Source organism: Coenobita brevimanus, chromosome 27 (assembly GCF_032717465.1).
Source record: "Coenobita brevimanus isolate Jiangsu-jjx chromosome 27, ASM3271746v2, whole genome shotgun sequence".
In the NCBI taxonomy this organism is placed as follows: domain Eukaryota; kingdom Metazoa; phylum Arthropoda; class Malacostraca; order Decapoda; family Coenobitidae; genus Coenobita; species Coenobita brevimanus.
Genome location: NC_136980.1, coordinates 22,590,391 through 22,616,685, shown reverse-complemented (window position 1 = coordinate 22,616,685; position 26,295 = coordinate 22,590,391). Strand labels below are relative to the sequence as shown.

The following is a 26,295-nucleotide window of genomic DNA, read 5'->3' as shown; positions in this document are numbered from 1 at the left end:
ATCGAGCCGTACATAGCTCGTTTTGAGGACATGGCAGACGTATATCAACTGGATGAGGCAGCTAAGCAGCTTCAGTTTCTTAGCCTATTTGAGGACGCTGCCCTCGATATTCTTCACAGAATTCGTGGAGACAATCTCACATATGAGATGATGAAAGCTGCACTCATTAAGGCGTATGGTCTCACAGTAGACGACGCCAAAGTTCAGTCCATGCGAGCTCGTCTCCAAGACAAGGAGACAGCTGTTCAGTTCCTTGATCGTCTCACAGCTTACTTAAATGAGTGGATGGAGAAAGCTGAAACTCCTTCCATGCGTGAGGGGATAATTGACCTTATGCTGTGTACACAGCTAGAGAGGTCGCGGCTTGCTGAGCTCATAGCACAGCTTAAGATCTGCAAGGTGAAAGATGCCAGCCAAATGGCAGAGAAGGCTGACGCATTCTTTACTGCATACGGGTATCAAGCTCGTAAGCAAAACACCTGGAGCAGAAAAGATACTGCCAAGTCTGGGAAGCCGTCTCAGACTGAATCCCAGCACCAAGGCCATTCTCAGAGTAATGGCCAAGGTCCAAGCAAACCACAGAAGGACCAGGGGCAAAATACACAGCAGCCTGCTTGGAAGCGGTACAACAAGCACCCCAACCAGCAGCAGTTCCCCAAGCAGCAGCAGCAGCAATACAAGGACAAGCCACGTAACCCTCAGTCAGGTCAATTAGTGTATCGGAGGCAGGGGGCAAATGCAGCCTTCATTCCACAAGTACCCGGTGGTGCCATCTCTACCAGTACAGGTACTTCCCAACACTTCACAAGTCCCCCTCCGACCATGAACTCTCCTCAGACACCTAGTTCCCAGGGCGCCACGTTTGCTGCATCGGTTGTTCCGCAGTCTCATGAATGACTGGCTGCTACCTCCTCAGACCCTTCCACCAACAACACTGCCTTTCTTGTCCAGCCAGGGTCCGTAGGAGGTGTTTCTGTAAATGTCCTGAGGGAAAATGGTTCCTCAGGCAGCTCTGTTAAGCAGAGTTTAGTTCGGCCTGATGAGTATACAGGTCGACAGATCCAAGTTAGACTTATTGATGGATCAGTGAGATTGTTCCCTGAGGCACGTATCCAGGTGGCATCTCCATTTTATACTGGTACGACACTTGCAGTTGTCATGCCAGAACCCCTATTTGACCTCATATTAGGCAACATCGCTGGGATCAAAAATAATTGTGCCGTAGATGTTGCTACACAGACTTTGGCTGCTGCGATAACACGAGCCATGGCCAAGGCTCCAAATCGCGTCACTCCGTTGACCGTCGCAACGCCGCAAGATCTGATTCGTAGTCAAGATGTTGTCCAAGAGCAACAGACTGACTCGACACTTGCCTCAGTGCGCAAGAAGCTGGAGGGTAATGTGATCAAGTATTCACGGGGAGGTCAAGCCAGGTTCCTTCGTAAGCGAGGACGGCTGTACTGTGAGTCACAGACACCCCAGGGTGAGGTTCGACTGCAATTTGTCGTTCCTGCAAAGTATCGCCGAGCAGTGTTTGAATTAGGTCACTGTTCAGCGATGGGAGGTCACATGGGTCAAAAGAAGACCTCTGACCGCATCCATGCTGACTTTTTCTGGCCAGGAATGGGACGGGAAATAACGAGGCTCGTACGTTCCTGTGATGTGTGTCAGCGTACCACTGACCGGGGACGTGTCCGTCCTGCGCCATTGAAGCCAATGCCCATAATCTCTGAACCGTTCGAGAGAGTAGCAGTTGACATAGTTGGGCCAATCTCTCCTAGGGCTAGTGATGGATCAAAGTATATCCTCACTATAGTTGATTTCAGCACACGGTGGCCTGAAGCCGTGGCCCTTAAGAATATAGAGGCCGTCACTGTTGTTGAGGCATTAATTGAAGTGTTCTGTCGTGTAGGTATCCCTAAGGAAGTCTCCTAAGGAAGTCTTAAGCAACCGGGGTTCGCAGTTCACTTCGGCAATGATGAACGAAACGTTCAGGTTGCTGTCCATCCGAGGCTTACGAACTACGCCGTATCGTCCCATGTGTAACGGGTTGTGTGAGAGGTTCAATGGAACTCTCAAGAAGATGTTGAGGCGCATGACCGCCGAACAGCCAAAGGAATGGCCGCGGTTCATTGCTCCTCTTCTATTTGATTATCGAGAAGCCCCACAGCATTCATTGAAATTCTCACCCTTTGAACTGGTGTATGGGAGGTCGGTCCGGGGCCCACTTCAAGTCCTTCGTGAGTTATGGGACGATGAAGAACCCGACCCTGAAGTCAAGACCACCTACACCTACGTCCTTGATTTGGCTGACCGCCTCCAGTCGACGTGCGAGTTAGCTAAGGAAGAACTGATCAAGGCGCGTGAAGTTCAAAATGCTTATTACGATAAGAAGGCAAAGCTTCGGAAGTTTAGTCCAGGCGATAAATGCTTGGTATTACTCCCCACTGCCCAGAACAAGTTGTTGGCGCAGTGGAAGGGTCCATTCGATGTAGTAGAGCGCATTTCAGACCTCAACTACATAATACAGATTGGGAATCTTCGTAAAAGGTTCCACATTAACATGTTGAAGGCTTATCATGAGCCAAACCCCGAGGAGACTGGCCTACGAGTAGCTGATGATAGTGACCAGCCACTGGAAGAAACCGGGGCAGCTGCAGTGATCCCACCTGATGACCATGATGACGAGCCCTTAACCGCTCAGTCCCATCAGGAAGAGACTGTCGGAGATGTTTTACTTAACCCTGATTTAGCAGTAGGGGACCAAAATGCCTTATGGTCACTGCTCTGTCAGTATGCTGATGTCTTCTCAGACCAACCTAGACTTGCAAAGGTTGAGTGTCATAAAATTGAGTTGACCAGCAATGCTCCTATAAAGGTTAAGCCATATCCGATTCCCATGTGACTACAGGGTGCAGTAGATAAGGAAATTGCTGACATGGAGACTGCAGGCATTATCGAAAAGTCCTCATCTCCTTACTGTAGTCCGATGGTAGTAGTCCGCAAGAAAGATGGTGGGGTCAGGATTTGTGGCGACTATAGAAGGCTCAGTGCAATCACCAAAGTGGATGCTGAGCCAATGGGTGACCATATTGCCATCTTCTCCAAGCTGGCAGGGTCACGATATTTCACGAAGCTCGACCTAGCGAAGGGATTCTTCCAGATTCCCCTTCATCCTGAGAGTTGTCAGTTCACTGCCTTTGCTACTCCTAGGGGGTTGTACCAGTATAAAGTCCTCCCATTTGGACTTACCAATTCCCCAGCAGTATTCAATCGTGCCATGAGACAAGTGCTCCATGGTATTGTAGGAGTAGAGATGTTCGTTGACGATGTCCTCGTTCATTCCGCCACATTGGAGGAGCACCTCAGACTCTTGGAAATTGTCTTCAGTAGACTCCAGAGTTTCAATATGACTGTGAAGCCTAGCAAATGCAAGATTGCTCACAGTGAGGTGGAGTTCCTCGGTCATATTGTTGGCAACAACCATTGCAGGTGTCAGGGTGACAAGATCAGGAAGGTTAAAGAAGCCACGAGACCCGTGACCAAGAAACAGGTTAGGGCATTTCTTGGCCTAGTGGGATATTATAGAAGTTTTATTCCCAACTTTGCTCTCATTGCCCAACCGTTGTACGAAGTGCTACGGAAATATGCTCCAAACACCATTAAATGGGGAGAACCACAAGAGAGATCTTTTGCCACCCTCAAGAATATGTTGTGCAAGGAGCCCATTTTGCAGTTGCCTGATTCCAGCAAACCTTTCATACTGCGCACTGATGCTTCACAAGATGGAGTAGGTGCTGTATTGATGCAGGAATCGGAAGGTGGAATCTTCCCAGTGGCATACCACAGCCATAGGCTAAAACCCACCGAGAGGAATTACAGTTCTGTTGAGAAGGAACTCTTGGCTGTGGCTGATGGTGTTAAAAAATATTATTATTATTTATTTGGGGCACCATTCACTCTGGAAACTGATCATATGCCACTCACTAGTCTTAGCACGACCAAGACGGCTAATGCAAGATTGACACGCTGGACACTGTATTTACAGCAGTTTAACCTTGTTGTGAGATACATCAAGGGAAGTGATAACGTAGGTGCAGACCTGATGTCTCGCCTACTAACTGCTGACTAACATGGGCAGTTGTTGTATGCTGGGTTCCGTGATAGGCATCCTCAGAGATTTGAGTAATCCAAGGACCAGCCTGGTTCCCAGTCAAAAGTGTAGACCTGACGTCTCACTTGTTGGCCCCACAGGACACAGTATGTCCAGGGCCTGTACATACACGTGTACTGTAGGTTAAGGGGGAAGTGAGAATTCCACAGAGGCGACTTGAGGCTATGGAAGACCCAAGTTTGCACAAGGATTCTCAGCTCTCCGATACTAATATAAGTATTGTAGGTTAAGAGGGAAGTTCGAGAGAGAACTCCACAGAGGCAACTTGAGGCTATGGAAGACCCAAGTTTGCACAAGGATTCTCAGCTTTCCGATACTAATATAAGTATTGTAGGTTAAGGGGGAAGTGAGAATTCCGCAGAGGCGACTTGAGGCTATGGAAGACCCAAGTTTGCACAAGGATTCTCAGCTCCCCTATACTAATATAAGTATTGTAGGTTAAGAGGGAAGTTCGAGAGAGAACTCCGCAGAGGCGACTTGAGGCTATGGAAGACCCAAGTTTGCACAAGGATTCTCAGCTTTCCGATATTATTATAAGAACTGTAGGTTAAGGCACAGGTTGAGGACCCGTGTGCAGTTCAAGGCTATGGAAGACCCGAGTTTGCACAAGGATTCTCAACTTGCCGACACTAATCGTGTGCTAAAATTAATGGCGACCTCGAGAGTACTTTTCGTAGCATGTACTGATTGCTAGGCAGAAAGAGTAATTGTAACTTAATAAGAATTTTGTCTCACTGACACTTTTGATGCTCCACCTTAATTGGATTTGCAGGTTCAGCAATGGGTGTAGCAGTTTTGCTGTGCGGGCCAGCTGATCGTCTGCCGCATGCTGCCGCCTCTTCTCCTCTGCCTTCGTCGTCATCATCATATTATTATTGTGTCATTTTACACATAGGTACAGTCACACTACAACTGTCACACCTACACCGTGTATTACATACATCACACTACACAACAATTAGTTGTCAGTGTAAATGTAGCGACTTTTCGCTCAGTTTGACTTGAGTACAGGATTTTCACCGTCGTCATGGAGTTTTTCCCTCAAGCTTGCTTCTATTAACGTAAATACGAGTTTTTTTTCGCTCACTGGCGACTGCGACTTTCTCCTGTAGCAGGATAGCACACACACCACAGTGTGAATCTTGTGTGAATGACTTAGGATGTGTACATATATATATATATCCACAAATTTTTTCCCATAAGGAAAAAATTTAATTTTGTAGGGGCGTAATGTCACGAATTAATTTGCAACATTTCCCTTTTGTGAGAAGCCACGAACTATTAGTGGAAAACTCACTGTGTATCGCTCAGTTAACCGTTTCTCTCTCCATTTCGGAGTATACTTTTCAAAACATTCGTCACTTTCAAAAGTGACCAATTTAATGCACGTCACTAAGTGCTGTACTGAGCGATACTATTGCTTTCTTTATCGTTCGCCTCTGCTTGCCTAAACCGTTAGCCACGCCTTCTTCCGGTGGCTTGTGCGTCCTGCCCATACAATGTATTTTGAAGGCAGTCCAGTTGTTGCTGCGACGGAGAGAGGTCCTGTGCCAGCAGTGTGAGAGGTCAGCTAGTACCCAAACTCCACTTCACAGTTCTTCAGTACTTCCATCCTTAGTTCAGCTAGGGTGATACGCAGCATTCATCGACTATAGTATTTCCTTCTTGTATTTCCCTAGTCATAAGAGTTTAATTAAGGTGTTTTTTTCCTAGGCGTAAGTAATTAGCTATTGCGTGAGTGAGTGAGTGCGTCTCACTAATTTGATTTGAATTGTAACGTTAAATTTATTTTTTGTAATCAATAAATTTAACAGTTCTTTTTCTTGAGCTTAATGTAAAGTAAAATCTTGTTTCATTTCTCCAAATTAAGCTTATTTTCCATATAGCTCCTAGCTTGCATAAACGTTTGCCTTCATAACTGGTACTTAGACCAGTCTTGTTGTATTAACTTAAAATCCGTTGTGCCAGATAGGAGTTAAAGCATCAACAAGAGCCTGATATTATTATTAGTATTAGTTATTTATTGTCAGGGGTGAAGTAACTTTCTCCAAAGGCTAACAGTACAGTAATTCAGCAATTGTGAGTAATTGGTCTCTGCTGTGTACTGTTGAGAAAGTTTTTAAATTCTCGTTCTTAGGGAATCGTTGCACGATTTAGCAAGACAATCATTGTCTCTGCTCTTCAATATTATTGAATATTATTATCAATCAAATAATATTTAAGCATTTATTGCAAAAATACCGTGATATTATAAAAACCCCGTGACAAGGACTTACATGGAGGCCTTTTGTCTGTGGCCACCCTTTGCGGGATTAGGGCGTCGGGCTATAGATAGATAGATAGATAGACTTACACAAAATCACAGCACCTCCAGCTTGGTGTTGTTACCAATCCTTTCCATCATTACCTCCCCAGCCTCTCCCTCCCACACTCTGCCAGACCGGTTGTTGTTGTTGCAGTGTAGCACCAGTCTCTCTGCCCGAATAGACCCATGAAGCATAAGAAAGCAACTCCCCCTTCACAGCAAGGCGCAGGGAAAATGTAAAGTTTTGGTTCCTGGATGGACTGCGCATATGCGTCTCTCCATCTGGTTAACAGGGACACCATAATAGGCTCCACAGCACTGTAAATGGTTTCCTAGGTTACAGGAAACCATTAATTAGGCTTATTCAACGCAGAGGCAGCTGAAGTGAAATGAAGAATAATAAGATGTAAGAGGAGGGATGGGAAGAATAGGAGAAGGGGAAGGCAGATACAGAAATAAAATGACAAAGGTCAAGGAAGAAGTAGACAGCACTACAGCTAACGAATGAATGACGGTCGCCACCACCTTCTTGACTGGCATATAAAGGCCATACTGAAATTAGCTGAGAAGAATTCTTAACACCTCTTCCTTAGTAATTCACTCGGCACATTATATCCCGGTATCCTGTTGCTTGTTACTGATATATGTCGATATTAAAACGGTACAATTAACACACAAGAGAAAGTAAATGGTCATATCGCTATGGAGGATGTGCTACAAAACCTACCACGTCACTTAGAATATGGCATTAAATCTTAGGGTACATGAACAATCTGCCGAGACGACACCACCTTTGTTGACTGTACGGCAGCTAAGTCTTTGGTAACCGAGCAGTGTGTCGTAGTGTACAATTATGCTGGTCAGTAAGATTCCTCAAGACCACACTGTCATACTGTTAGTCTCCCTGTTGTCATTAGATTGCCGGAGTGCTCACCGGTTTTATATTATCACTAATCCCTTCAGTCCGATGAAGTGTTGATAATCTTATATTTGATACCTCCAGGCGATATCATTCAGCATAGATGAATTGGTGAGGTTAGATACGGCACTGATTAATCCATTGATACAAAAGGTCTCCCCTAATTTGACTAAATACGTTTGAAGGTAGAAAGAAATAGAAAGACTAGTCAGACTGCATGGATTAAATTGTGTTCTAGTGCCCGATCCTGTAGTATCAGGTGGTCTCGTGGAATTTGTATTCAGAGCAGTGATACATTGATGCTTGTAAAACTGCAGAAATAAATATCAATAATTCAAGTTATTATAATTATTACTGGGACTGTGAGCAATGACTCTCAGAACTCAGTGATGTGATCGCTGGAACTCAACAGTCTTTTTAGAATACTGTGTGAGAGTTTGATAACTGCTCAGTTAAAAAAAAAGCAGTGATATGACTGTCCGACATAATAACTGTAGTATGAAAACTATATATACGACTCAAGAAGGAGCACTGAGTACTGACTGGCAGAACTGTACAGCAAGGAGAGAGAGAGAGAGAGAGAGAGAGAGAGAGAGAGAGAGAGAGAGAGACAGACAGACAGACAGACAGAGCCGGGTATTGCAGAGAAAATTGTTCAGTAAGATAGCAGTGCACTCACTACAGGTAATGCTTTATATTTAAAGACTAAAGTTTACTGTGAACTTATTACTGCCTGTCGCTTCAGGCGGCGGGAGCGGCATTGGGCGTGCATGCTGTCAGGTGCTGGCCAGGGAGGGCGCCCGACTGGTGGTCGCTGATATCAACCTTCAGGCGGCCAAACACACCCTCACCCTCCTGCCTGGTGAGTCACTCTCCTGCCTGGTGAGGTACCCTTCTGCCTGGTGAGTCACTCTCCTGCCGGGTGAGCCACTCTCCTGCCTGTGAGTCACTCTTCTGCCTGGAAAGTCAACCCCTTTTGCCTGGTGAGTCGCTCTCCTGCCTGGTGAGTCACTCTCGTGCCTAGTAAGTCACTTTTATGCCTGGTGAGTCACCCTCAACCCTGATGAGTCATCTCCTGTCCTTCGCGTTAGAGATCAGCCAGAGGCAAAGTTATATTTGCATGATGTGCCGTTGTGTTTAGTGTAGTAAGATGGAAAAAAATGGTCAACGTAAGGAACGTCTGCTGACAGCTCTCTCTCTCTTCCTCCATCCTCCCCCTGCCCCCCCCCTCTCTCTCTCTCTCTCTCTCTCCATCAAAACAGCCTGATTTAAGCAAACCTAACAAACCTTAATAAAAACAAGGTTCTCACATCACAATGCCATATCACTTTCTTTAACTAAGGGCACTTTGAAAATAACATGATTATAAATAATAATTTACTTACTGCCTGTTGAAGTGGCATAAGATGGCAGTTCAACATCAGTAAAGTAGTCTGTTATTTTCATGGGCCATCTTTACATGTCCTCTATGGCTCATTTACCTTAACTCTGCCCAGATTTTCGACACTTTGCGACCTATTTTATACAACCCAGTGGCAGAAAATGACAATGTACATCTCCATGTCCTTTCCATAGCGATACTTGGTGACTAGCAACATACTCCGGTGTTAATCATCCTACAGTATTTCTACAGCTCAGCACTCAAGAGGGACAGAGATTATATTTGGCCAAGTTTGAGTAAAATGAGTATAGTTTCCCCCGCAGTATCTCTCTGCCTAAATCATGGCTAATTATGTCCATCCAACCATCCATCATCCAATCCTATGTTGCCCCATGAAGAGCATAGGAGCCTGGGCTAGGCAGTTGGTCTTGACATTTAAGATGAGAGTTACCAGCCTCACTCATCCCTGAGTGGCATTACTTTGAGCAATAAACCCCAACCACCCCTTGGATATAAACCTTCACCGGCTCAATCCGATTGGAGCGCAATAATTACCCACTAAACCATCAGGCGCCAAAATTTGGTTATATGGTTACCACCCAGCGTAGTATATGGTTTCCTGGTGTACAGGAAACCATTTGGCTTGTCACTCAGTGTAGAACCACCCACAGGCAGAATGAATAGGAAAGAATGAAGGAAAGAAAGATAGAAGAGGGAGCGTAAAGTCACCCGTAGGCAGAAGGACGAGGAAAGACTGAAGGAAAGAAAGACAGAAGAGAACGGCAGGAAAGAAGGATGGAAGAGATGACACGGCAGGCACCCGAGAACAGCACTACATCGAGTGAGTGGATGGTAAGTCAACTGCTAATTTAAAAGCGAGCAATCCGAGATTACAAACATCCGCCAAGAGTGAAGTGCAAGCATTGCAGGAATTATTTATCGGGTTAGCAGCAAAAAAATAGAAATTGCCACTTTCCCACACTGGTAAAGAATCCCTTAAAAAATTCCTGGATTCGGATGATGATCCGGATCACCACTAAAATCTAATCAATTGTTCCTCAGGCCATACCCTACCCCTCCAAAAACTTTCAGCAAAATCTGTTCATAACTTTGAGTACTCCTGCTAACAGAGAGAAAAACAAACAAACCAACGCGATCAAAAATGTAACCTCCTTGGCGGAGGAAATGAAAGTTCATTAAATACTCACATTCATAGACATATTATGTATGTTGTTGTTTTTGTTTTTATAAGTTTGATAAATAAAGCTGTTACATACTATCTTAAACAATGTTAGCCCCACATCCCATATCAAGAAATGCTTCATGAATATTCCATGGTGCCGCTTGCCAGGTCATCAAGTTCTTATAATTATGCATTCCAACACCACAGACTAATATATATATATATATATATATATATATATATATATATATATATATATATATTAGTCCTTCATAATCATATGAAATATTTTACAAAATATTTACAGTCTTATAACCAACAGTGCAGTGTCAGGTGCAGTAGCATTTAAGTTCATGGGTTCATTAGACAGTCATTTGTCACAAATAAACACTTGTTTCTCAGGTTTTACAAAGTGCTTGAAATTTAAACCTTTGATCTGAGACACGTCCCTGCACTTACAACAGTGACAATATACTCAACTCAGTAAAAAAAAAAAAAAAGTACGGTAAACACTGGCCGTCTGTTCGTCGCATCACACATTGTATGCAGTACGTATAGATGATGCATGAAACAAATTGCATTGCATTTTGATTTATATTGTATGTTTGTACTTAATATTCCCACCCACATCTTTTAGGGCAGCTATTTAGTTATTTTGCATGGTATCAGATAGATTTTTTCCCTATTCTCCATAATAGGCAAAGTGTGCATTGGTGGTGTTCTTGATTAACGACTGTTTGTTGGTATACAATGATATTTTTCTTGCAGTTCTACAGTTTTTGAGTCACTGACAAACGAAGGTTATTACATCAATCTTTTCTTTCATATAGAGTCCAGAAAATCCCCAGTATGACAAATTACAAATTCTTAGCCTGTTTGATATGCAACAGTGAGTATTTGGTGGAAAGTAATATCAAGTATTCTCCAAACGATTACACATAAACACTGAGTCATTAGTTTTAATAACATATGTCCGATGAAAGCTGTGTAAAGACAAAATTAAAGCAATTGTTTCATCAACCCACAACTCTTCACCTTAAAACTTGTCACACTAAAATTCAACATGATTCCCATAAATGTGGTTCATGATGTCTTTTGTTATTTGTGAATAAAATTACTATATCCATTGATATTACTCCCATTCATATTTGTAAAGAATCAGATTCATCATCAATAACACAAACTGCCTTGTCTCAGTAAGCAAGGATGCTTACAATTTATTTGTTTTGTGAAGAATATCTCAGTGTCCGCATCATACTAAATATCAGGGAATATATATATATATATATATATATATATATATATATATATATATATATATATATATATATCACAATCCTTGCCAGTGTTAAGCATGTATCCTTAACCCGTCACGTCCCGAGCTATTTCACACCTCCGACACCCCCCAATCCCGATGTATTTTCGAAAAAAATTTTTTGGCTAAAACCTCTGCTTTTGGTGAGAAACATCGAAATTTCATAGAGAAATCACTCACCTGAGGTTTAAAATACTCGATCCAGGTAGCAGTACCTCCTTACCTGACTGGGTTTTCTAACAGGCTGGCACCAAAGAAAACGAGTTCTGTGGGAGGGTAACTATTTCACACCACTCATAAACGGTATTTATTTACTTGGTACAAATTTATATGTAGTACAAGAGTATATTGGTTTTCAAACAGTAATATAGGCATCATAAGCATTGTTTCACTCACTAACTCATCACCATACCTGACCTTCTTTTGCCACATTACCTGATCATCATTTCTGACTGTTTCTTCCTCTAATGCTATGTAAACTTTGTCCTCCTCATTGTCATCAATTGGGGAATCACTCTGGCCCTGAATGTCTTTATTGGCCAGGTCACTGGTAACAGGTGAATTGCCGAGACAATGGCGTGTGGAGGGGGTGGAGGTTATGCAGTGTAAGGCATTGTCCTTGCTTGGCATCTTGTAGAGGAATAGAGGAAGGTGTCCCGTGAATACGTACGAAAAATCACTCACAAAAATTAAAAATTGTGCAAATTATGAACCTTGCAATTGCGCGACGTACTAGTGCGTTGACGGGACTGGCAAATGCAAAATGTTGCAATGAACCCATACGTTGACGGGACGCCTCGGGTTAAAGATTCTTCATGTAGCATAAATAACATGATTATGAAATAACAATATCTGTATTAACAAGAATGGAAAGCATGATGATGGAATGAGTTTATGGTGTGTGTGAACTGAGGTAATGAGGGAGCAGACTTGTTGATGGTTAGGCAGGTGGAGTCACTAATGATGAATCTCATGCTTTGCTTTACAAATATGAAGGGGAGTAATGTCAACAGATATGGTAATTTTGTTCACCAGTAGCTAAATATCTCATGAACCACATGCATGAGAATCGTACCCTGAGTTTATTACAGTGAGACAAGTTTTAACGGTGCAGCCACACTTGCCTGAAACATGAATTGGCAACATGTTTCAAACTGTGCCCGGAACAATGTTACAGACATGTTTGAAACACAAGTGTCTCGAACACGTTGACAACTCTGCTGGAATTATGTTGGTAGCACCCGTGTGGACGAGGCTTTCAGCTGTGGACATGAATCTAACACAGCAGTAGACCATTACCTGCGACCGTGGTACCACTTCAAAATCTGTCTTTGACGTCCTAATGAAACTACGAAATTCAGAAGTATCCCCCACTTGCACCGGTAACAGTCCAATGCCATCTCTAACGAGGTCATTTACATAAGGGTTTGCCTTACGTGATGGACGCACCCAATATCGGAGATGAGCAAGAATTTTCTGTCCTTGTTGTGCACATAATACAACCGTTGTGGTTGCGATAGTAAGGTGTCCTCCCTCATCGCCATGTTGCTGGGTACTGTCTCTCGCAAGTCAAGACCACAGGACTACTTCACCTTTGTTTTGAACATGTCAGTGACTTTCTCGAAAACCATGCTTGTCACACTGCCCATAACATGTTTGTGACATGTTGCTAACATGTTTGAGACATGAATCTAACATGTCACGAGCAATGTTTCCAACAATGGTCGAGGGCAAGTGTGGCCACATCCTAAGGTGAAGGGTTGCGAGTTTATGACACACAGTCACTTATGCTTTGTCATTACACACCTTTCATCTGACCCATTTCAGTAAAATTCGTGACTTACTGTTTATATTTTATCGTCTGGAGAATCATTGCTTTTACCTGAATCATTGCTTTTACTTTGCACCAAATATTCACTGTTGCATATGAAACAGGTTATAATTGTAACATTGCATGGAGATGTCTCATTTTTATAGGAGACTCAAGCAGGGTTTCATCTGCTAGCTTTACACCTCACAGTAACATTCTCTCTATTCTGGGAGACATAATGAGGTCTCCAACTATACCCTATTTGACTGACCTGTGCACCTGAGATGTATGGGGCGAGTAAGGTGTGTTTGATTCGCGGCTGCGGATTGGCCGCCGATGATTTCATCGCAACAGACGGCAAATTATCGATAATATTTCTTTTTAAATACTTTCCTCTCCTTTTCCTGGCAGTAAAACAGCTATTCATCAAAAACATGAAGAAATCTGTTCTTTTATTAAACAAGATAACGGTCTGTGTGCTTTAATAATTATAAATAAGCAAAGAGAATTTGACGTGATGAATAAATGCTCACATCCATGTCGATGGCAGCACTCTCGCCTAGGAGTCTCCAAAACATGACTTTATATCTATCATTATATCACGAAGTTTTTCTTAGTTTGCTTTATTCGTGTAGTAATGCAGGTATGAACTGCAAGGACTGATATAACCTCACACTGATATGTAGAGGTGCATGGACAAAGGAGGACTACTGGGCCATGGTAACGGACTGTGTGAAGCCTATACCCAGAGTCGGACACTCACACACAAAAACAAAAAAGAAAAGAAAAAAATGACGAGCGAAATGAGTGGCTACCCCTTGTTCGAAAAAGTTTAAGTAACAACCAAAATAACTCAGCATGTTAGCTTGGCAAAAACAGGTAGTTTGCAGGATTTCCTTTTTCATGGGAACAAACATAAACTATATCTTCAGTTTATTGTATGAAAGGCAATAAGGTTGTAGTGGACAAAAAAGATTATAAGTACTGGACTCCAAGGAGACGAAACGGACAGCGTTGGCTACAGAAAAAAAATTTATGGCAAGGGAACATCTTTTTGATGAATTAACAGTAATAATAAACAACGGTGATGAAATAATGGAATTATTAATATAACAGCTACATTAGTGGAAAGACTGATAATACCCTCATGTATATAGCCTACTCGTAACTTTGTGATGCTTTCTGCCAAGGAAAAAAAAAATGTTTCTTTGTTATTTGACCTGATCTCCTTTATACCTACGGGACTTTCCCTTGTTATAGTGATAAATTCATTCCATTTGTTTCACACACCTTGGGTATCGTTCTTCTTTAATTATTACTCAATCTTCTTGTCGTACTATCAAACGCTTTTCAGAGAGAGAGAGAGAGAGAGAGAGAGAGAGAGAGAGAGAGAGTTTGTTGTAAAGGTAGAGAGTCCTTGTACAACAAAAAACGGTGGTGGATCTTGCCACATATCTTTTTAGCAAACAATGTTATATACAGTCAGAGGTTCTAATTCACGGGTGTATCCACCCGTCCTGCAGCAAATATTAGAGAGAGAGAGGAGGGGAGGGGAGGAGAGGAGGAGAGGAAGTAAACATGTAGCGTGAGACAACGAGTATCCTATGGTTGTGCCGTTAATCTCTCTCTCTCTCTCTCTCTCTCTCTATTAAAAATTGCAGAAAAAAGGAGAGAGAGAGAGAGAGAGAGAGAGAGAGAGAGAGAGAGAGAGCAAGGAGAGTTGCCATCGATATAAAGATGTATTTTATTTGCCATGGCAAACACTCTGCTTATTTATAGTAATAAAAGTATACAGACCGTTGTCTTGTTTAACAGACCAGATTAAATATATTCCTTGTGTTTTTGATGAACAGCTGAGTATTTTATTCCCAGGAACACAAGAGGAAAGTATTCTGTCTATTGCGAGACGTCTTAATCCCTTAAGGGGTTGCCACAAACAAATCGCCTCCATTTCAACCTGTCTCCCACCATTTCACTGCTTGCGAGACGTCTTAATCCCTTAAGGGGTTGCCACAAACAAATCGCCTCCATTTCAACCTGTCTCCCACCATTTCACTGCCCTGCTCCCAGTTGACAACCTCCTCTCTCATATACATCTCCACTGCATCCCTCCGTCTCATTCTTGGCCTCCCCCTTTCTCTCCCCCCCTCCTCCTCACTCAAATACACTCTCTTCGTCAATCTCTCGCTCTCCATCCTCTCCACAAGGCCAAACCACCTCTCTGTATTTCTTCTAACGCTTTCTATCACATCCAGACCCACACCACAATGCTCCTTCACATCCTCATTTATCAGTCTGTCTCCGTGTGCCTCCACATGCTCCTCTCAAATAACTCACTTCCACTGCTCTCACTCTTGACTTGTGTCCCTCCAACAAGGTCCAAGCTTCACTTTCATACGTAAGAGTTGGTATCACAGTACCGTCATGCACTGATTCTTTTACTTCCATGCTCACTTCCCTGTTTCTTGTCACCGCTTTCAGAGAACCAGCAACCTTTCCTCCCTGTTGCACCCTTTCAAGCATTTCACCTTCTAAACTTCGATCCATACTCATCACACTACCCAAATACTTAAAAGCACTCACATTTTCCATTTCCTCCTCATCTAACCTCGCAGTACATTCAGTGACTTCATTTCTCCCGAAGACGGTAACTTTACTCTTCCATACATTCACGTTTAGATTCCGTTTCTTACTCTCCCAAATTCATCCACCAAGCCTTGCAGTTCCCCTTCGTCTTCACTTAACACCACAGTTTCATATGCAAACAACAGTACAGGGATTTTCCAAACACTGCCCTCTCTCATTAGGGCCGCTCCAACATTCACTGCCCTACCTTGTACATCTGTTATTACCCCATCCATATACAGATTGAACAACCATGGAAACATGACACTCAGTTCACTGTGCACTCTCACTGCAGCCTGAGAACCCTAATACATACTCTTCACAGTAATTAGCAACTACCCATTTACTCCATATATTCTTAATAGACTATTTTTAAAAATTGTATATATATATATATATATATATATATATATATATATATATATATATATATATATATATATATATATATAATTATCGATCATTTGGCGTTTACTGCGATGACGTCATCGGTGGCCAATCAGTAGCCGCGAGTCAAACACACTCTAGTCGCCTCAAATACCTCAGTTGCAAAGGTCATTCCAATAAGGTCGAATGAATTTAGATTTAATAAAGAAGTGTATCGTATGTCTGGGTGACATGGGATGGAACAGTTGGTTACCCTGGCTTGACTGGCCACCGACCTTCTGTGGGTGAAGGTGGTAAATCAGGATGGCCAACTGTTGTCAAGTTTAATTTCAGTTACCAACCTTAATTATATTGTGGTTGCTTTTGCATTAACAATAACAGTGTATGAATATACAAACTGTGAAGGATATTTTCAGTAAGACCTCTCGAGTTTCTTTGACCAAATATTATATTATTGCTGGCCATACCATATCGTTTGGTAAGCCTTGGAGTGAGATCTTGCCAAATCAGATGTTTTCTTTCTAATAAAACTCTACCACACCTTGAAGTTTGTGTGGAACACTAGTACATATAATTATTTAAGGTAAATGTGCATGCATTTTTATCGGTGATTATTCTTTTTCTCCATAAGTATTGCACCATAAAATGGAACATCCAGTCAGGATCACCGTTACAAATGGCAAAGTACATTCATAGTAATCTACGATTTACTATAGCAGGTTGCCAGGGTGTATCAGCTGGTTGGAACCTCACAGCTGATCACCAATATTATATATCAGCTTAGACGTGACTGCACTGTTAAAGTCACTTCCAGCTGCCACTCTCCGCCAACGTTTTTCTCACACACAGGAGATGGTGGGAATCAGTGTAGATCCTGTTGAAGGAATGGTAGGTAGCGTGTGGAGGTGAAAGAAAACTGAGCAGATTTATCTCTCTTTATTGGCCACAGAAAGATACAACTGCGACTCAAAGATAACTCAGAGTAATAAGTCCCTCTCGTTTGAATGATAAGTGTGTTCTGCTATAGCTGGCCGGCTTCCCTGCTGGAAGTGGCCCTGGGTCAGCATAATATAGAGGTGCCAAACTCCACAGACAACTGGGATTCATACATGAATAGAAGTAAATCACAACTCTACCATGCACGTTATACACCTCAGTAAAGTAATATTAGTTACATTAAAGTATACCAACAGGGTATCTGTGTTTCCCCAAGACAGGTATATACAATTCATATTCTTCTATCGCCTTCCCTTACCTTCATTGTTTTGGATAGAAAATGCTAGGCTTTGCAAATCTGGATGCTGATCCTTTCCCATGCCACACTTTACAGTAAGATGGTGTTTGGTTGATTATCTTCACACTAATGTTACACACTCTTGCATTATGTCTAAACACCTTTGTATGTAATATGTAAAAATAGTGAGAGACCACAACTCATCATGGAAACGATGTCCGGCACCAGAACATTGCTAGGCCACACCTTTTCGACATTCCCATTGAGATTGTTCTCCTAACTACCGTGTAGCCTAACCAATTTGTAAGGTAGCTAACTATTCAGGCAAGTCCACATGCGATCCGCGAGTACGGACCCGTGGTTTTAGTGGGTTACTTATTTGGCACTTTAGATAGTAGCCCCAAACACAAACACAGGACAAGACCACAATAAGTTGAAGACCAAAGCCAGGACCAAAATAGGAAGGAGAAAGGTATGAAGGGAGATAGGACGGTACATATGGCTCTAAATCAGTCTTGTTCAGGTGGGAGAGGAATTGTATTCTCCTGAGCACATGAGACAGCCTGTTCACATTCAAGGTAGAAACATTGAATGAAGGTAAAAAGGGTTGTAACTGTGACGAGAAGTTAACCGACAAGGCTAGATGGTGCTTGTTAGGGAGAACTGCTATCTCTTTACTGTGTAACTCACAATAATCGGGTGCAACATAGTAAGCCTGTACTGTAAGGAACTGATTTTGTGAGGCACATGTGAGTGTTACGTCCTCTGTCTCTGGAAAGAAGTATTGTTTCGCATGTACAGCTCTGGTCAGATTTTCGTGATACAGTCAGCACTGCCAACGCCAAAGCGTCTGTGGTTCAGAGTTTGAGAATTTCGACTCTCGTGTCTGAGACAGACAGACAGTCAGACACAGACAGACAGACAGACAGACACACACACACACACACACACACACACAAACACAGACACAGAAACAGACAAAGACAGACAGACACAGACACAGACAAAGAAACAAAGACACAAACAGAGACAGAGACACAGACAGACACACAGACAGAGCCACAGACAGAGACACAGACAGAAACACAGACAGGGTGTTTTATTATTACTTTATTTCCACGTCACATAAATTAATGTTAGGCAACATAGTATTAAATTTACCCAGAATACATCCTATACTTGTATGGTCATACATAGGAAATACTGACAAGTAATATTTTACCAATTGTCTTGCCCGTTGCTATTGACCTTTTAATTTCAAACTACATTTGTGTAGTTTAGTAGATGATGAAAGTATAGCACACCTGTGTCTCGTGTGTAAGCTATGAAACACACTGACGGTTGGGTCTCCTTGTCACGAATCAAATTCGCGACATTTTCCTTTTGTGAGAAACCACGAACTATTAGTGGAAAACTCACTGTGTATCGTTCAGTTAACCGTTTCTCTCTCCATTTCGATGGTATACTTTTTTCAAAACATTCGTCACTGTTTCAAAAGTGACCATTCTAATGCACGTCATTAAGTGCTCCACTGAGCGATATTATTGTTTCTACATTGTTCGCCCCTGCTTGCCTCAACCGTTGGCCACGCCTTCTTCCAGCTGGCCTGGGCATCCCACCCCACACATCGAATTTGAATCAGTCTTTTGTCTGTTGTGACGGAGTGTGGTTCTGTGCTCCAGTAGTGAGAATGAGAGAGGTCATCTAGCACCCAGATTCCACTAGACTACAGTTCTCCAGGCTCCCACCCTTCCTTGGTGATACGCTACATTGACCAGTATTTCCTTTTCGTATTTTCCTAGGTTTAAGAGGTTAGCTTCTGAGTGAGCGAGTGAGTGCGATCTCTTTATTTTGAATTCACTTTGAGATGTAACGTTGAATTTGTTCCTTTGTAATTAATAAATTTAACAGTTCTTTTTCTTTGAGCTTAATGTAATGTAAACTCGTGTTTCATTTCTCCATAATTAAGCTTATTTCCCTTATAGCTCCTAGCTTGCATAAACGCTTTGCTATTCATAACTGGTACTTAGGCCAGTCTTGTTGTATTAAGCTTAAAATCCGTTGTGCCTTCTAGGAGTTAACGCATCAGCAAGAACCTGATATCATTGATAGTATTAGTTATTTGTTGTCAGGGGTGAAGTCACTTTCTCCAGAGGCTAACAGTACTAATAAACAGCAATTGTGAGTAATTAGTCTCTGCTGTGTACTGTTGAGAAAGTTTGTAAATTCTCGTTCTGGGAGACTCGGCGAAGCGGGCCGGCATAAAGTAATCATTGTTTGATTTAGCAAGACAATTCATTGTCCCTGCTCTTCAGTATTATTGAGAATTATCCTTTAATATTGCATTTATTTTAAAAACCCCGTGACAATTGGCAACCTCATTCCAGGATATTAACTCCTAGCTCTAAAGCTATTCACGAGATAATACTCACTCGTTCATACTTAGGTATGTATTATTAAAGTCTATAGGCACTACCTTACTGGTGATTATTGATTCATTTTTATTAATTTACATAAGAGTTTTGACAGTTAGTTGTTTGTTTGATTTTCTTTCTTTACCATTTTAATTAGATAAAACTGTTCACCACTAACCTGTGCCTATATTCTTTATTTTTTATTATTCGCATCTCTTTGCAAAAAAAAAAATCGCAGTCAGTACTGAGTCGCTAGTTTATTGGATTGAGTTAGCATCATGTCGACCAGCGTCTATGTACAGGAAGCCAAAGATATGGGTCTTACGGACCCAACTGAAATTAAGGAGTTCGTCCTCTCTCGGTTTAATTACGAACAGCAGCGCGAGAGTGATGCTCGTGAAGACCGTCGAATTCAGCGTGAGGAACGCGAAAAGGAGCACAAATACGAGCGAGAACAGCATGAACACGAGCAGAAACAACGCGAACTTCAGTTAGAACAAGAGCGAGAACAATTTTTTTTTTTTTTTTTTTTTTTAAATAACAGAATGGAGGAAGGAAAAACAAATGGAGAAAAAAAATAATCCATACACCAGATTACTGGTGTCCTCTGTTCATAAAATATCTGTAACAGTTAGACTTGAACAGTTGTAGGTTGAAATTTGGAGGAAAACAACTCTGGGGAAGCGAGTTCCAGAGAGATGCAGTTCGGGGAATGAAAGAATTCTGATAGGCAGAAGTTCTGCAATGTGGTTGAGTGACATTCCAGTCATGAGCGCTACCAGATGCCCGTGTAGCACGAGGGAAGGCATGGAGAGGTGGCACCATGGACGCAACTTCGTCAGAGCATTTGCCAAAAAAATATCTGTAAAATAATGCAAGGGAGGCAACATTCCTTCTTACTTGCAGGGAGGTAGGTTTATATGTAATGGCAGGGTTGTTAATGATTCTAACAGCTTTATTCTGAATTTTGTCTAGTTGTCTTAATGCAACCTCTCCACAACCATTCCACAAGGGTGAGCAATATTCAAGCTGAGGAGCGCACATGACTCTTATAAATTATAGCTAACTGCTCATCGACGAAGAAGTTACGGACTCTGTACAATAATCCAAGTTTCTTTGAGGCGGTTTTAGCAAGTGATCTGACATGAGAGGTCCAGCTGAGGGCACTGTTAAGTGAGACACCAAGAATTTCAATACTTTTGGAGATGGGAATATTAGTAGCACTGAAGGTAATGTACGAATCTGGCAATATCTGTCTATTAGTAAACTGTATATATTTAGTTTTACTAGCATTAAAAGAGACAAGGTTGTTTTGTCCCCATTCACTGATTGTAGATAGATCTTGATTTATGGAGATGGCTGTATTGAGTTGAGAGGTAGAGATGTTAGACTTTGTAAATGGATGTCTGAGTGTGAATGAACTATGTAGTGTTGAGTCATCTGCATATGAGTGAATGGGATTGTGAGTGACAGATAAGAGATCATTAATATGAACCAGAAATAGGGTTGGCGCCAGAACTGATCCCTGTGGCACGCCGGCGTTAATTGAGTGGAAATTCAATATACATCATCTACTTTTACTCTTATTTTCCTGTCACTAAGATAAGAAGAGATCAAAGGAACAAAAAGACGTTAGTCCATAGCAAGGGAGTTTGGACAGCAGGGAACGGTGCCATACTCTGTCGAAAGCTTTAGAGATATCAAGAGCTACTGCATGAGTTTCTCCAAAAAGATCAATTGATTGATGGATGGTATGAGTTAAGAAATTGAGTATGTCAATGGTGGATCTTTCGTGGCGAAAACCGTATTGTCTATCATTAATTAAGTTGTTGGATTCAAGATGTTTAACAATATGCTTATTAATTAAAGTTTCAAATACCTTACCAAGAGAAGATGTGATAGCTATTGGTCTGTAATTGGAGGGGTCAGACGAACTTCCTTTCTTCGGAACTGGGTGGATATTGGCTTCTTTCCATGAATTTGGGAATAAAGAAGTACGTATGCATAGTCTGAATAATTTAGCTAGGACAGAGGCAAGTTCAGGGGAACACTTTTTCAAAATAATTGGCGGAATTCCATCTGGACCTGGAGCTTTGTTGGTAGGTAAATTGTCTAGGATGGATTTTACAAATCTTGTCTGTATTTTAAGTGGGGCAATTTCGGGAGAATCAAGTTCCAGTACTGAGACATTCTGGCTGGTATCATCTATGGTAGAGTTTCTTGCAAAGGTACTAGCAAAGATATCCGCTTTCCCACGTGGGTCATTTGTAATATTGCCATCTGAAGATTTTAGTGGGGGAATGGAAGATGACTTGTTAAAGTTATTATTGAAAGAATTAAGAGTTGACCAGAATATTCTATTGTCATTAGGGTTGTTAAGTAGTTTTGATGCTTGCTTTTGAAGAAAGTTTGATTTAGATAGATTTAATACAGCTTTTGCATGATTTCTAGCAATTTTAAATTGGGAGAGTGATTCAGGTGTTTTTGATTTTAAGTAAGAGTTATATGCTAATGACTTTTGGGCTGTTGCTCTGGCACAATTGCCATCAAACCATTTTGGAGAGTTTGATCTTTTAGTGAATTGTTGACTTGGTATGAATAAATCCATACCAGCTAGTATTAAGTCACAAATGTGGGACTGGGTAGAATTGGGATCACTAGAGAAGAAAGACTGCCATGGAACATCAGCAAGATAATTTCTAAATCCATCCCAGTCTGCCCTGTCAAAGTGCCATCGGGTCACCCTGACAGGTTCGGAATGGGGAGATGTAGGAGGGTTAACTAATGAGGCTTTGATGAGATTGTGGTCAGAGGATCCAAGTGGTGACAGTACCTCTATCCTGTATTGATCTGGATTATTTGTCAAGAATAAATCCAAGAGATGGGCATTATGGTCAGGATTATCAGGTATTCTGGTTGGTTGCTTTACCAACTGGGTGAGATTAAACGATTCCGCAAACAGCTCGCATTCTAGACCAGCGTCGTCAGTCCGGGCAGAATGCAATAACCATTCAACATTGTGTATGTTAAAATCACCCAAAATGGTAATTTCATTGCCAAGGGCAAGGTCAAGGTTACTCAACTGAGTAGATATGGAATCAAATACACTGGGTACGAGCAAAAACAATGCTAACTCGAGCTAGTACAAGAGCGAGAACAACGCGAATACGAGCATGAACAACTAGACAGAGAACGAGAACACGAACGTGCCGAGCGAGAAGCATGCGAAAAACATGAACTTGAAGTGCTGAAGCTCAAGCGAGATTCCTTGGCTTCAGACACATCTGATGCGGTTGGTCCAAGCTCCACGAGCGTTCTCCCAGCACATGTTATGGCGACCCCACGCATCAAGCTTCCTTCATACAAGGAAGGCGAGCGAATTGAGCCGTACATAGCTCATTTTGAGGACATGGCAGACATGTATCAATTGGATGAGGCAGCTAAGCAGCTCCAATTTCTTAGTTTATTTGAGAGCCCTGCCCTGGATATTCTCCACAGAATTCGTGGAGACAATCTCACGTATGAGATGATGAAAGCTGCACTCATTAAGGCGTATGGTCTCACAGTAGACGACGCCAATGTTCAGTTCATGCGAGCTCATCTCCAAGACAAGGAGACAGCTGTTCAGTTTCTCGACCGTCTCACTGCTTACTTAGGTGAGTGGATGGAAAAAGATCAGACCCCTAACACGCTAGAGGGGATAATTGACCTCATGCTGCGTACACAGCTAGAGAGGTCGTGGCCCTCTGAGCTCGTAGCGCAGCTTAAGATCTGCCAGGTGAAAGATGCCAGTGAAATGGTGGAAAAGGCTGATGTATTCTTCACTGCTTACGGGTACCAAACTCATAAGCAAAGCACCTGGAACAGCAGAAAAGATACTGCCAAGTCTGGGAAGCCGTCTCAGACTGAATCCCAGCACCAAGGCCGTTCTTAGAGTAATGGCCAAGGTCCAAGCAAACCGCAGAAGGGCCAGGGGCAAAATACACAGCAGCCTGCTTGGAAGCGGTACAACAAGCACCCCAACCAGCAGCAGTTCCCCAAGCAGCAGCAGCAGCAATACAAGGACAAGCCACGTAACCCTCAGTCAGGTCAATCAGTGTATCGGAGGCAGGAGGCAAATGCAGCCTTCATTCCATGACAAGCACACAGTGGTGCCATCTCTACCAGTACAGGTACTTCCCAACAGTTCACGAGTCCCCCTTCGACCATGACCTCTCCTCCACAGGTGGTCCATGCTCCACCTCCTCAGATGGTGAGTATGACTCCTCAGACACCTAGTTCTCAGGGCGCTACGTTTGCTGCATCGGTTGATCCGCAATCTCATGAATGACTGGCTGTTACCACCTCAGACCCTTCCACCAGCAACACTGCCTTTCTTGTTCAGCCAGGGTTTGTGGGAGGTGTTTCTGTAAATGATCTGAGGAATAATGGTTCCTCAGGTTGCTCTGTTAAGCAGAGTTTTGTTCGGTCTGATCAGTATACAGGTCGACAGATCCAAGTTAGACTTACTGATGGATCAGTGAGATTGTTCCCTGAGGCACGTATCCAGGTGGCGTCTCCATTTTTCACTGGCCTGACAGCTGCAGTTGTCATGCCAGAACCTTTATTTGACCTCATTATAGGCAACATACCTGGCATCAAAAATAGTTGCACCGTAGATGTTGCTACTCAGACTTCGGCTGCTGCGGTAACACAAGCCATGGCCAAGGCTCCAAATCGCGTCACTCCGTTGAACGTCGCAACGCCGCAAGATCTGATTCTTAGTCAAGATGTCCAAGAGCAACAGACTGACTCAACACTTGCCTCAGTGCGTAAGAAGCTGGAGGGTAAAGTGATTAAGTATTCACGGGGAGGACAAACCAGGTTCCTTCGTAAGCGAGGACGGCTGTACCGTGAGTCACAGACATCCCAGTTTGTCGTTCCTGCAAAGTATCGCCGAGCAGTGTTTGAATTAGGTCATTGTTCAGCGATGGGAGGTCACATGGGTCAAAAGAAGACCTCTGACCGCATCCATGCTGACTTTTTCTGGCCAGAAATGGGACGGGAAAAAACTAGGCTCGTACGTTCCTGCGATGTATGTCAGCGTACCACTGACCGGGGACGTGTCTGTCCTGCGCCATTGAAACCAATGCCCATAATCTCTGAACCATTCGAGAGAGTAGCAGTTGACATAGTTGGGCCAATCTCCCCTAGGGCTAGTGCTGGATCAAAGTATATCCTCACCATTGTTGATTTCAGCACACAGTGGCCTGAAGCCGTGGCCCTTAAGAATATAGAGGCCGTCACTGTTCCTGAGGCATTAATTGAAGTGTTCTGTCGTGAAGGTATCCCTAAGGAGGTCTTAAGCGACCGGGGTTCACAGTTCACTTCAGCAATGATGAACGAAGCGTTCAGGTTGCTGTCCATCCAAGGCTTACGGACTACGCTGTATCATCCCATGTGTAACGGGTTGTGTGAGAGGTTCAATGGGACTCTCAAGAAGATGTTGAGGTGCATGACCGCCGAACAGCCAAAGGAATGGCCGCGGTTCATTCGTCCTCTTCTATTTGCTTATCGAGAAGCCCCACAGCATCCATTGAAATTCTTACCCTTTGAACTGGTGTATGGAAGGTCGGTCCGGGGCCCACGTCAAGTCCTTTGTGAGTTATGGGACGATGAAGAACCCGACCCTGAAGTCAAGACCACCTACACCTACGTCCTTGATTTGGCTGACCGCCTTCAGTCGACGTGCGAGTTAGCTAAGGATGAAATGATCAAGGCGCGTGAAGTTCAAACGGCTTATTACGATAAGAAGGCAAGGCTTCGGAAGTTTAGTCCAGGCGATAAATGCTTGGTATTACTCCCCACTGCCCAGAACAAGTTGTTAGCACAGTGGAGGGGTCCATATGACATAGCTGAGCGCATCTCAGACCTCAACTATGTAATTCAGATGGGGAATCTTCGTAAGAGGTTCCACATTAACATGTTGAAGGCTTATCATGAGCCAAACCCCGAGGAGGCTGGCCTACGAGTGGCTGATGACAGTGACCAGCCACTGGAAGGAACTGGGGCAGCTGCGGTGATCCCAGCAGATGACCATGATGACGAGCCCTTAACCATTCAGTCTCACCAGGAGAAGACTGTCGGAGATGTCCTACTTAACCCTGACTTATCAGTAGGAGACCAAAATGCCTTAAGGTCACTGCTCTGCCAGTATGCTGATGTCTTCTCAGACCAACCTAGACTTGCAAAGGTTGCGTGTCATAAAATTGAGTTGATCAGCAATGCTCCCATAAAGGTTAAGCCATATCCGATTCCCTTGCGACTACAGGACGCAGTAGACAAGGAAATTGCCGACATGGAGACTGCAGGCATTATCGAAAAGTCCTCATTTATTTACTGTAGTCCGATGGTAGTAGTTAGCAAGAAATATGGTGGAGTCAGGATCTGTGGCGATTATAGGAGGCTAAATGCAATCACCAAAGTGGATGCTGAGCCAATGGGTGACCATATTGCCATCATCTCCAAGCTGGCAGGGTCACGATATTTCACGAAGCTCGATCTAGCAA

General features: G+C 42.9%; 1 protein-coding gene across 1 annotated transcript in view; it reads left to right on the top strand.

Moving 5' to 3' along the window:
• Positions 1 to 26,295, top strand: part of LOC145394499 ((3R)-3-hydroxyacyl-CoA dehydrogenase-like) — an 84,188-nt gene that overhangs the window by 2,870 nt on the left and 55,023 nt on the right. The window contains exon 3 of the mRNA XM_080268346.1: positions 8,144 to 8,260. Within this exon, the coding sequence (XP_080124472.1) occupies positions 8,144 to 8,260 (117 nt within the window). The remainder of the gene's footprint in view (positions 1 to 8,143; positions 8,261 to 26,295) is intronic.